This window comes from Phoenix dactylifera, chromosome 8 (genome assembly GCF_009389715.1).
Source record: "Phoenix dactylifera cultivar Barhee BC4 chromosome 8, palm_55x_up_171113_PBpolish2nd_filt_p, whole genome shotgun sequence".
NCBI lineage: Eukaryota > Viridiplantae > Streptophyta > Magnoliopsida > Arecales > Arecaceae > Phoenix > Phoenix dactylifera.
In genome coordinates this window covers 11114237-11127753 of record NC_052399.1, presented here as the reverse complement: position 1 = coordinate 11127753, position 13517 = coordinate 11114237, and the positions used below count along the sequence as shown (strand labels likewise).

At 39.3% G+C, this 13517-nt stretch overlaps 1 protein-coding gene across 1 annotated transcript; it reads right to left on the bottom strand.

Annotated features, from left to right (window-relative positions):
* Positions 1-10835: 10835 nt before the first annotated feature.
* On the bottom strand, positions 10836-13353 carry LOC103720204 (indole-3-pyruvate monooxygenase YUCCA8-like). The gene is made up of 4 exons (XM_017845955.1): positions 12583-13353; positions 12034-12282; positions 11307-11429; positions 10836-11057 (listed from the first exon to the last, which is right to left on the bottom strand). Exons 1-4 carry the CDS (start codon positions 13351-13353, stop codon positions 10836-10838), a joined length of 1365 nt encoding a protein of 454 aa, XP_017701444.1.
* Between the last annotated feature and the right edge of the window lie 164 nt (positions 13354-13517).

Genomic DNA, 13517 nt, shown 5'->3' with positions numbered 1-13517 from the left:
ACATGAGCACATATAATATGCTTATTACTCCGTAATGTGTCTTTGTCTACCGATTAATTAGCTAATTGCCTTGTTTCGTTGAACTCGCATCCACTCAACAAGTAAAATTTGGATTAAATTATAGAAAAAATTATATCCTACACAGCATGCACCAAATGATGGTGCACCACGTTTATCACAAGCATTTATTCCTGTGACAGTGCATCGAGATGAGCGCTTGATGAATGAATAAATGCTTGTGATTAGTATAGTGCACCGTCACATGGTGCATGCCTTGTAGAATATAATTTCTCAAATTGTAGTCACTCTTTGAGCGGCCTTCCATGAGTAGAATGCAGCCTCATGTAACGTAGCATTTTTTGCTGTTACATATGCTCCTACATATAATCCTTTAAAAGGTGCTATATACTATTTTCTACGCTTGCAAAAAAACACATAATACTTTTGGTATTTTATATATATTGAATAGCTACCTTAAGCATCTTATAAACCTTTAATTAACAATGTGATATTTACCCACGGAAATCTTTTTATAATAATATATCGGGCATGAGTCAAATGCATCTCTAGTCTCATTCGTATGCTCTATGCTATTTTGTATGCGAAAACAAGAGTCGAAATAAAAGAATACCTGTATTATATTATAGAAGAAAGATCCAAGACAAGATAAAAAGACAAAGGAAATCAAGAAAAGAATGCAGATGAGATGATTGAACATCCAAAGACTCAGTTTACAACTAAGGTTGGTTTGAGCCAAAGGTGGCGTAATACCCTGAGATGGTCAGCAACCTCTTCTAATGGTGGGCTTACCCCACGGACGTCCTTGGATTTTGCGATTCCAATTCGCCGTCCGCCTCCCAAGCGGGATGGCATCACTGCCCGTGCCTTGCAAACCAAAGGAGTTGGAGAGTCCACATGCTTACTGATGAAGGTTAGGTGAAGAAATCTATGGTCAACATTCAAAGAGCCCAACCTTCATGCTTTCACATTTTCCAAGCCAGATGTCCCCAAAATTTCTTAGGTCATCAATCCAAGAATCCTTAATGGTTATCAACGGAGTATTACTCTATGTACCATAAAAGAGATTAGCATATACAAGTCTGATACTTTTAAACCACAAAAGTTCTTGAGCTGTCTTTTTTGGTCCAACATTTGATGCAGTGATCAGTTGAAACCTAAGAAAAATAATTAAGTAATATACACATATGCATATTTATTAGCCACAGACAACATAGTTTACTCCTTAGAAGCAAATTCTGTTGTAGTAGACTTTCCTCAAATAATTATTGATAAATTTAATGGTTATGACAGCCATTACCTGTGCAAATCTTTGGAAGCCTTTCCATGGCCGCCACCTCGACACTATGCAAAGACTCGCCATAGATAGAGACAAGAGACTTCTTTCGGCTCCTTCCTCTCCTCATCCAATCCTTATCTCTCACTCCTTGCCCCTCTTCCTCTTGCTAACCCGCCCCGCCATTACAAGAAACTTGGACATTAGCGACGCTTTTGTTGGCTATTAGCAACGTTTTTAAGCGTCGGTAGAAACCATCCCGACGTTTTCCAAAGCGTTGGTAAAGCGTCGTCTATGCTACAGTGGAAAAAATATTTTCCGACACTTTTAAAAGCGTCGCTTTTTACCGACGCTTTAAAGCGTCGCGAATTACCATTTGCCAAGAAAATTACCATTTGTTGTCTGCATCTTCTCCTCCATTCAGAAATACAAATAACCTCTCCGATCGGTACCTTCATTCTATCCGTGCGGAGTGGTTGGGTTTGGCTATATAAACAATTATTTTTTTTCAGATCCGCCGATGTGGGACTAAAATGAGGTGGTTTTTTGTTTTCCGACGATGCTTTTAACGACACTTTTAAGCGTCGTTATTTAATGACGCTAAAAAGCGTCGTTAAAAGTATCGTCAATTACATATTAACTTCGACGACGCTTTTAAGTGTCGTCATTAGCCGACGCTTTTAAAAAGCGTTGGCAAATGTTGACGGAAAAAATTTTTTGCCGACACTTGGAATAAGCGTCGGCAAATAAGAATCGGAAATTTTCTTTTTTTGTGTAGTAAGCCCTACCTCGAGGCAGATGTTGTGCAGGTTTGGGTACAGGTTTGAAATTGTAGGATGAATACAGATGTTAGCTTATCTAACCTATATCCAACTTGCTGTCATTCCTAAAAAATCTATAGTAATTTATATTAAATAGATACAAAAATATTTTATATAAATAATAATAATAATTAAAATAATATATCATATATAGATTATTTATATACTTATAAGTGAGGTAAATAAAGTCAAGCATGCTCATTTGTTAACCAAAGTAAGTTGAACTCGAGCTAGCTTATGAGCAACTGGCTTGTTTGACAGCCCTACAAGTGGCATCATATAAAAAATTCTTTATATAACTCACTATAGAGGGCCCTTCATAGAATAATTATTCCTTTTACGGGCCTAGGTAGAGCAAACTAGCTCATTCATGTCACCATTAAGTTATGTTGCATATCTTGTTATAAGGCAAACTCAATTTTCCACTCTCTTGAGGAGTCCTTATAGTTACGCCAAGTTCTACTCTAATTTTTATCAAGTAAAATGGTTGAAAAAGTTCTACTCTAATAAACAAAAACTTCATAAAGCAAATCCTGTAAGCATCTACTACAAGTTCGACTGCCTTTGGCGATGACACTTGCAAAACAATGAAAATTAGCAAAATGATGACATCATAAATATTTTGATCAAATGAAAGAAAACCAGTTTACACAATAAAAATAAAGAAATTAGTAGCAGCAGCCATATCATCTCTAGTCAGATTCAACTGATCATGATTCATCATCTCCAAGATAATAACTTAGAAAATGGGCATATTAAGAAGAGAAAAGTAGCAATCCAACTCTGTTTGTTTTTTTTCGCTTAATTCTTAAATTTTACAAAAAAAAAACTGAAGAAACTTTGTAGACCAAGCACGACCTTCACAAGAAAAATGTTGTTACTCATACTGCTCCCCACCAAATATTAATGACACATGCAGCCATCCATGTCTTCACTTATATGCATATAGAACACGGGGATGACCAAGGTCATCCAAAACATTATGTTGACCGTTACAACACATGGCAACCGTTCTTGTTTTCAAACCAAAACTAGACACCATGCATGCAGCAAGACATGGCCAACTTTTTACATAGAGAAAGGGAACGGGAGATATCAAAAAGAAAAAAACAAGAACAGATGATTCCAATCAAATGACAGTTGGAATCATCTGTTCTTGCCTTGGTCCCATCGGAGTTGGCCCATCACATAGATGGAACAACACAGGCATCTCCCACACTCTCTCTCCTCTCTCTCTCTCTCTCTCTGATATGAGAGGGAAAGAGAGGAGAGCGAGAAGGTGGTGGGCCCAGCAGTCAAAGTTCTGAGGGGAGGTCAGACCGTGGGGAAATCAGAGCCAGAGTCAGAGAATCCCGACGTTGACCCGTCCCGCTGAGCAAATGCTTTCGCTGCGGCAGTAAACGACACGTTGGCAGAAGAAATTGGACGGCAACAACGAAAAATTTTCAAGATAAAAAAGCTTTAAAGACCGCAAAAATAAAAAAGAGAGAAAAGAAAACCTAAAAGATTCTGGACGCGACAGCCCAATCTTCCGTGATGATGACGTCAGTCTCGTTCGCATGGTTCTGGATCACTGACGGAGGATCCCGCGGCCTGGGCTTTGACGTCATCCCCGTCCCTGACGCCGTCAGGCGCGGAAGGAGGAGGTGGGGCCCGCTCGTTGCTGAGATAACCCCTCGGTGGGGGTGTCTCATGGGGAATTGTAGAGCTGCCAGAATGCGCTGGACTTATCTCATCAACAGTCATCTGGAAGCCATGCAATGACATCCTCTCCATTGCCTCTCTTTATATCAATATTGTTTTGGAAGGAAAAAAAAAAATCTTAAATCTTATCGTACCTTTTTGATGGCACATTCAATTCAATTGTGTCATAGATGAATCAACTACCAAAATGAGGTCAAATATAATCCAAGTTATAATTTTTTATAAATAATTAAGTAATGTGACTTGTTGTCTACCGGAAAGAAAAGTAAGATTACTTTTTTATAAATTTTTTTATGCATAAGATTATGAGATCTAATACATGCTTGTATGATATCTTTTCTCTTTTTTTTTTTTTCCGCTAGCATTTGAGTTTAATATAAAGTGGAGGAAATTTGCAACCTACAGGATTTTAACATGGGGAATATTATATTTACTTTTTTATTAGTAGTTTTAGTTCAATTAATTTGTTTTGGCAATGACTTTTGAGCACCCTATCATGAAATTGATGCGTGTGGATAATGCAAAATGAAGACAAAAACTCACCTTTATTTACACCTATCCAACTTTGCCATGTCAGTTAAGAAGTAACATCGACAAGTGTGCATTACGGGTCTTATGAAGTGGTGAAAAAATGAGCACGTAGACAAAGCCCTATGCAATGACAGATGTACTAATCTACCACCAAAAAAAAAAAAAAAGTGAGGTGTACTAAACTCTCACAAATTAGTCTCCTTTCTTTTGCCAAAGGTTCGAGGTGAGGAGAAAATTCTTGTCACATGCTTTGACATGACATGGATCAGTGGTACCTTGATCCAAGAGGGCACGACGAAAGGACTTGGGATTGAAAGCTGTGATGATGAAGATATGATGGGGATTGGGAGGCCACACAAGGCCGGCCGGGCAAGCGACTGGGGTACGGTTTTGAAGGGGATAAGAAGGGAGACGGTAGCGTGAGGTGTGAAGTAATCTCTCCTGCAGGCTCTCTTCCAAGCTCACTCGATCTTTTATTAATCTTTTTCTTACCACGTCTGGCCACTGGAGCATGCAGCAGAGACCACATGCCATATCAGTACCATGCAAAAGAGATTAGAAAGAAGAAAGAGAGAGAGAGAGAGAGAGAGGGAGGAAGGAGAGAGATATGGGAACGAAGAAGGGTACAGTCACCTCGTAGGCTCTTACACAGTTGCACCGAACTGTCTCTCCCCGTCTTCTCAAATCTCACGTGAACCTCTTCTGCTCTCTCTCTTTCCCCCACTCTTTCTCCTTTCTGAATTCTGAGAAAGTTCTCCCTTCCAGCTCATGTTTGGGCTCTACATTGGCGGTCGGTTTATACTTTATCCCGGACAGAGAGAGGGAGAGAGAGGGAGAGAGAGAGGAATATTCACCAGGGTAGGGGATGGGGCGGTCCCACAAAGGAACAGGCTTGGGGTGGCACCGCGTGTCGAGCAGGGTACGGTGCAAAGTTTAGGATGGAGAAGACAAACTTTATCATTTTTAGCATTTAATTTCAGGTGGGGTTTTGCAATTCCCCATTACTCGTGACCCCTGAGGATCTTTTAAAAAGATCATTTGTTTTATATTACGTTATTCTCAATAGAAATAAGGTTTAAGTTTCCCCATTGTTAGTATTTGATGAAAGGGAGTTGAGCTTTGAAAAAAATAATGTATGCCACCAAGGTGGTAGCCTGGTGGTAAGAAGGCTTGGATTCCATTCGAGTTGTCCGGATTCGAAACGCGCGATCAGAGGACCGCATGCCCCACGCCCGGATGGCTCTGTGTGGATATGCTTTCCTTCCATAAGTAAGCTGAGGTGACGTACTCACACGTGGATGGCCCAGTGGGGTTTTCCATGGGTTGGAGAGGGCACGAGGAAACTTATAACCCGCATCGAACATTTCCTAGTGGAAGGAGGCCTAATGGAGGCTGCTACGCGGGTGGGGTTTTACCCCTCCCCCTCCCCTCCTTTTTTTTTGACCAAAAAAAATAAAAAAAATGATGTATTTTATTTTTATTTTTATTTTAGAAAAAAATAGAAATATTTTATTTTTTTAAATTCAATTCAAAATCTTATCTAATATTTAAATGTTATTTCGATCCTAATTTTGATTTCAATCACAAACTAAATATGTCGGATGAGTATTTCGATTTTTTAATTTTATTCTAAATTTAGAAGAGATTTGCACTGCAATACTACAATGACTTAAAAACTATCACTTGTCAAAAAATAAACAATAACGTGCTTTGTTGGAATTCCATTTGTCTCTTTTAAATTAATAAAATGGTAAAGTGAAAGGTGTAGTACTATGTTGAGCGAGATTTACGAGGCAGCGTAGCATTGCCTAGAGATTCATGCTCATGAGACTTTAAAGTACGGATTAATGCAAATTAAAGAACTGATGCAATTCAGTTTGAGGGACACTTTAAGATGGGTTGGGCGGTGCTAGCAATGACAAAATTTTAGCTAGCTTGTTAAGTGTACCATTGTACTTGCTCCCGTAATTTTACTGACAGTTTAGATTGTTGTTTTTTGGCCAACATTTATGTTGTTTTTGTGAGTTTTTCTTTTGATGTCGTAATATTGTACTAGCCAACAATTATTTGTTGGGTAGTTATTAATACCTCATGAGAGCATACCCTTGGAGGGGATCTAGAATTCAACCCTTGAATATTGCAAAACAATTTATTTAGTATATTCAAATTTGATGATCAAAAGGCTGTTCTCCTGCACTTTATATTTATTACATATTTGGTGCGCATTAGCTAAGTAGTATCATGTATCAAAACTACTAGAAAAATGGATTAGTGAGTCAGTGATCCAATCAATGAATCGTCGATCCAATTGCTATATCAATAATAAGATATTCAAAATTTAAGAAAAATTACAAACTATTTTGTGTGAATACAAAACAAGAACATAACGTATATTGCATATTTGGAGTTTCTAGAAACATGACTGCTTATTGATATATGCATATTTAATGTACCTTTTTCAGCAATAAGGAATTATAATTCTAAAATATGTAAATGAATCATTTTAATTAATTATCTCAATCTCATAAAATAAATGCCTAGTGAGTACAATGCAATTGTGTACATGTGACTATGTCAAAGGCATTCTTGTGTAAACTTTAAAAATTCAGGAAACTAACAACAATTGGCATTTGAAACATTCCTCTTTTTCTCATTGAAATAGTAAATATTGTAGCTATTAAAAATATTAGGCCGAGAGCCAGCCACCCTTTTCCCAACTTCTTGGCATTTGTAGATGGGAGGTCCAGGTTTCAAATCTTGGTGGTAGCAATCCCACCCGTATTCTTAAAAGAAATGTTAGGGCAAAGCAATACACTCAATCTCAAGGAGCTTTGGAAGCCAAGGGGGCTAACTTTCTAGGATTTAACTAGGGCTTTGAATGGGGAGAATGACACTATTAGAAGGATTCGATCGACAGTTGTGTTGTCATCAGATGCATTCTAACAATGAACATCACACCATTGGATCTTCTGGTCATCTCTCTTGATTTAGACTTAATTGTCAATTCTTTGGATGGTAATAAACGATCCATCCAATAATTTTAGATGGATTTGATTTTCAAGAAAGCTTTCCTCAAACTTAGAAACTTCTAACGATGCCTTGACCATTGGCCACTATTGGATTAGCCCTATTTTTGAGGTGAATAGTGGATTGTTAATTTATTTTAATAGTCTAAAGCTTGCCATTGGATGGCCTTTTGCTGGTTTAGTATGACTTTGATAGTTTAGAGTTGTTACTTTTGATACTTCATTTACATTCATCTTGCACCTAATCATAAATTAATTATTTTTAGATGTTTTTATAATTTAAAATTAGTTAAATTATTTCAAATATAAAATTCTAGTATCCATCTGCATTCACATGTGCATTCTGACTAGCAGATAAATAACTATTTTGTAACATATTAAGGAAGTTTTGGATGTTTTATTTATTAAATGAGCAATAATTTATTTATAGGGGTAATTGAGCTTTTGCCTTCTAAATTAACTCTCATTTAACCATTCATTGAAAACTTTATAGCCGTTGCTAGATTTTAGTGTGGCTATTTACATTTAACTGTTTATATCTTTGCAAATGTGTGCAAAATAGTTATAACTATGTATAGGGGCAGGCTTAACTATGTACACAAGACTCATCTTACTGATGGACTAAAGGTAAAGTGCTAGTTGTTTAGAAGCCAACTTAATTGTATGAGAGTTATGTTTCACAATATGTTTAGATAACAAAAGTCTCCCACAAAGCTGACACAACTAACTTGTAACTCTCATCTTTTATTGCTTCACTCATTGGCAACTTGTACTTAACTATGATCAATGAGCAGGATGAAATGATGGTTACATATCACTTGTACAATTTTATTTTGTTTTTAATTTTTCTCTGTCACATGAATTCTAAATGAAATGGAATGCATATACAAAATTGTTATCAAAACTAAGGACCAGGATTTTTTTTTTGTCAGTAGAGACTAAATGTAAAATGGTAGCAATCTAGTGGTTAGACCTTATTTTTCCTTCTGTTTTTTAAGTAACAATGAAGACATCACTAATCATTTCAAATAAATGATATGAAATTTATTTTTAAGCCAAATGCTTGGAGGAGGGTGAGATTTGTATTCTGTAACCTAGTTTGCCGCAACTACTCTCATAATGTGGATATCTAACCTAATTGTCCATACTCTTTTTCTTTGCTTGTATGATGCTCTGAATAATTTTCCAACCCATGTTCATAGTTCTAAAATTCTATGATACTCTTGATCGCACCATGGCATGCACCACATGGCCGTGCACGCAGCCAATCACAGCCGCTCATTCTCGTGAGCTTCATTCCTGCTACAGAAACGAGCGCATGTGATTAAGGACATACACGGCCATATGGTGCATACCGTGTAGGATATAATTTCTCCTTGATCACCATGCCATAAATTCTACTTAAATGAAAACTACTCTTTTCGGGGTTAGAGACCTGGAAACATACTTAATCTTAAATGACAACCTCCTAACGAGGGAGCCGGTAGATTTGAAGTAGGAAAATGCTACAGGGTATTGCTCGTTTGGCCATAAAAGAGTAGCCTCCTTATTTTTGCAAATAAACATTGGTACCATCAATAGAACCAGCACAGACTAGTTAGAGGCTTGTCCTCAGTGCCAAGACTTGGTCCAACGCCTGCCTTGCTTGTAACTGTTACACTTAGCTAGCCTAGTGTCAGTCCTGAAGAAAATATGTAACCCAAGACCTCTTGGTTAACTGAACATTTACAGGCATGGATCCAGATGCCTCGTGAATACCTAAGCCTATGTTTCTAGAGTTGCACATGATTCTCTTTAATCTTATTTGATGATAACATAATTTTGTTAAGGACCTCAAATTTAGTCCATACAAAGGGATTTCCGGACTACCACCCTAGCAATCAAAAAGTTGTCCATGATCAGTTTGCCCAAGAGATCATATTCTTTTCCCATGCTTAGATGTAGAAGAGAGTCCTATTGTACCTTCATGTACCTTCATGTCCCTTTGAGGTGGATTATATTACTCATAGATTTCTTTCTGTTGAGAAGTACGGTTGGAACTTCATCTGAGAGAAGAAGATGTCATCCATCTCAGAGATGGGTGGCTCTTCTTTATCACCGCACCGTATATCATACTAACAATGCCTCATCGTATTGCAAAATGAATAAGAGCCGTCCAACTTCGAGATGGACGGCAGGGCCGCTATCTAGGATTCTGCGGTACAAAAGTGGCAAAAACTGGTTGGAATGCCTTCTTCTGACCTATGAAATCTCTCTTCCAACTGGACACTAATAAGACTATAAAAGTGTTACCATGGCGGATAAGGCTATATGCTCATAAATTGGTACTTGATAGTCCAAGCACTTTGTGAATGGGCCATGCAAGCCCTACGCATGCTGCCATAACATCACATAGCCATATGTACATGCATCGACATAGTAGTTAGCTCATGTGTTGAGAGAGATGACAACCAATGGACCTGAGTTTCATTGTCTCAGTAGTAGAATTTCAGGGAGTTGGAGAGCATGCATCCCTTGTAGCACACTTCAGAAGTTCAAGATTCTCTCTCTCTCTCTCTATAGTAGAAACCTGAGTTACTAGCCTGTCATTAAGCTCGATATTTTAATTTTAGCCATGTACTTGGTACCCAACAAAATGATCCATGAACATGAGAATTTGATACTCTGTTCTTGGCCAACCAGCAATAAGTGAATGCTGTGTTTACTTTCTCCTCATTCAAAGTACCTAGTGATCTAAGAAGAATCTAATGAAAAATCAGGTCCCAATCATGTACCAATCCATTTGATTTGAAGCTCTTTGAGGGAGGGTTGTATCCCTCAAAAGCTAACCATCATGAGAGTGGTCCACCCCCTCTCCACAACATAACTGTGAGAAGTTGAGATCCCCTATCCAATTATATATTATTCTAAAAATCATGTGACTTATGAGTGACTTCTTTTATATTACTGCTATCATCATTGGTCTGGTAAGTTTGAGGCTGTGAGATATCATGGAGTCATGTGAAGTGCAAGTAGTGTTTGGGCTTGGCCTGCCTCTTATACAGTACATTAGTACCTACATGAATGGAGACAAGAAAACCACCTCAGAGCCATGATGTGCACTACCAAAGCAATTGGAATTTGGGGAGCAGGGACTCTCTCTCTCGCTCTCTCTCTCTCCCTCTCTCTCTATGGGGGCTGGGGAGATGGAAAGAGAAAAGACAGCACAAGGGGCAGAGAAAGGCCAAGACACAGAGGCACACAAAGGCAACACAGACATTGGCAGTATGGGACTAACCACTGCTCTCTTTTAACCTTTTGTATGTGTGAGACAGAAGATCCTGTGGAAAATTTGTGTCATGTACAGAGAAGTAAAGCAAGAGGGTCTCCACATAGTTCCCTCAGAAGCCAACATCCAAAACTATGAGCTTTTGGGATTCTCTTAAACTCTCCTCTTCAGTTCTCCTTGCTCACTTGACACTACTTGCTTGTCCTTGGGGGTGTGTTTTGGAGAATAAAATTCCTGCTTTCTGGATAATTTTTCCAGCTTTCAGCTATATCAAGAGCAGTCCTGATGGCATCAGCACTGGCGCCAAGGAGTCCTCTCCCTGTGAATCCTACACAGTAGAGTCCATCCTCCCCTTTCCACCCATGGGGGAATGGAGTCTTGGGCTTGCCATCATCTGAGAAAAAATCAGTGTCCTGCATTTGAAAACAACTATCTATTTTAATGAGTAACTATTTTCTATAACCTAAACTTAATACAAAACCAATATTCACTTTACTGAGTAAGTGTTTTCTCTAAGGTAACTGCCTCCCAACAAAAAAGCAAAAGGAGGAAAACAAAAAGAAAATGGAGGTCATGCTCCTGACTAAGTTATATAGAACTCAAACAACTAATCTACTAAGATGCAGTACGAGGGGTTCTGAATCATTGTAAAGGGGGCTTACATTGAGCCAGGTGGGGACATTGCTCCTATAGCCAGTTGCAAAGACCACAGAGTCAAACTCCTCCTCTCTTTCATCTACAAACTTTGCTCCATTGCTTGTTAGGGACTCCACTTCTGGTACTATCTGCCAGCAGGGAGAGCAGAGTAACTATTATGACAAAACAGAGTAGATCCAAGAGATGGTAAAAAACTTGGCTGAGAGAGAGAGAGAGAGAGAGAGAGAGAGAGAGATGCATTTTCTAGTACGTATTATTCTGTTTTGTAATTAGAAAACAGAGAAAAAGACCGGATGGAAAGTTTACAAAGAAAGGACTGGAGAATAATGAGTTTGGAAGAAACTACGTTTTATCATATATATCATAAAAATGAGTATATACACAGATGCATTTAATTTTTTTTTGTGAATGGCACAGAAACAGTTGAAGAGGACATAGTAAAAAAAGAAATAAACATAAGAAAATGTTAAATGAGGCGGAGTGAAAAGGCGTTTGGTAGACTTTTGGAATTGGGATTTGGGCATGCTTTGTAAAAGAGATCCCATTAATCAAACCAAAGGGAAAAAGGTAACAAAAAAAGAAACAAATGTGAAATAATAAATGCATGGAAGACTTCAAGAATCATGACAGATTAACATGTTACTGGCTTGGATTTTTTTTTTTTTTTTTTTTTTTTAAGAAGAAGAAGAAGAAGGGAAACTACATATATTGCATTAAAGTGAAAGAAGATACCTGGATCCTTCCTTTTTTGATCAGGGACAGGGCTCCCACATCCAAGACAGGGGTCTTGCCAGTTGTATTCTTGAGCTCTAAAGGTCCCACCTCTGGCCTTTTTAGCCCATACTTCTCAGTGTTACCAATCACCATCCTGGCCACCATTAACAAAAACCTATCAACCAACCTCACTGGCAAGCATTTCAGCAGCTTCATTGCTAGCCCAAATGTAGAGGTCCCAAACATCTCCCTTGGCAGCACATGAACCTGTTTTCAATAGAATTGAATAATGTATAAAACATTAAAGACCAAATCAAGATGATAAAATCCAATTGGAATGGAGGACTCCATTAACAAACTTAAGAAAAGCCAGATATTCAAAAATAGCCTCATGTAGCATATTAAAAAACTTCATTTGATTCAATGAAAAGACCCATGTGCCAAAAAGAAAAATATATATCTAGATATATAATGCAGCTTAACAAGAAGCAGAAAAAAGTTTGCTCTAAGCTCAGAACAGTGAGGAGATGAAAACAAAATGAGCAGAGGAATTAAAGGAGAGATTACCCCACTCCTCACGGACAGGAAGGGCATTGCACCTGACTCGCACAAATCCAAGCACATCTCCATCCCAGAATTCCCACATCCCACAACCAACACTCTCTTTCCCTTGTACTCCTTCCCACTCTTATACTCGCTAGAGTGCAGCACACTCCCCTTGAACTCCTCTATTCCTTTCAACTCGGGCACCACAGGCTCCGCATTCTCTCCGGTGGCCACCACCAGCCATGGGGAAACGTACTCCACCACCTCCAACTCTCCCGGCTCCGACGTAGAGTGGCTTGACTCGGAGAGCGAGTCACTCAGCTGTGATGGTGAGTTTGATTGGAGAGAGAGGTCGGAGACGGTGGTGACTCGCCAGAGGGACTCGGCGGCGTCGAAGCGGGTGGCGACGACGGTGCAACCAAAGATGGGGTGAAGGGAGAAGTGGCGGGCGTAGGAGTGGAGGTAGCGGAGGAAGTCGGCCTTGGAGGGGTAAGTGGGGAAGTGGGAAGGGAATGGGAGGTGGGGGAGCTGGCAAAAGGCTTTGGGGAGGTGGAGGGAGAGGCGGTCGTAGGTGCGGTGGCGCCAGAGGTCGGCAATGCCGTCCGACCTCTCGAGGATGACGGAGGGCACCGACAAGCGGCGGAGGGAGGCGGCCACCGCGAGGCCTGAGGGGCCTGCACCAACTATAATGGGACCGTGAGCCATGACAACCCTTCGGATGGGGGTACTTGGGGTAGTACTTGGAGCATCAACAATGGCAGTGGGAGGTGGTGCTGGGATTCTCTCACACATCTCTACTTGTTCTTGTGGAGTCAGCGGTTAGGAGTCAAACTTTTTATTCTACTGTTTGTTTTCAGTGCAAGTATTTCCCCTCTTAGGATGCCAAAGAAGCTAAACTCAACACTCTTATAACATAGACATAATACAGTACTAAAACCCTATAAATATCCAAGACC

Coding starts and splice junctions, on each gene's coding strand:
- LOC103720204 (XM_017845955.1), bottom strand. CDS start 13,353: ATGTGTGAGAGAATCCCAGCACCACCTCCCACTGCCATTGTTGATGCT. Junction 12,283..12,582: donor TCCTGTCCGTGAGGAGTGGG/GTAATCTCTCCT, acceptor TATTGAAAACAG/GTTCATGTGCTGCCAAGGGA. Junction 11,430..12,033: donor TCAAAAAAGGAAGGATCCAG/GTATCTTCTTTC, acceptor CCCTGCTGGCAG/ATAGTACCAGAAGTGGAGTC.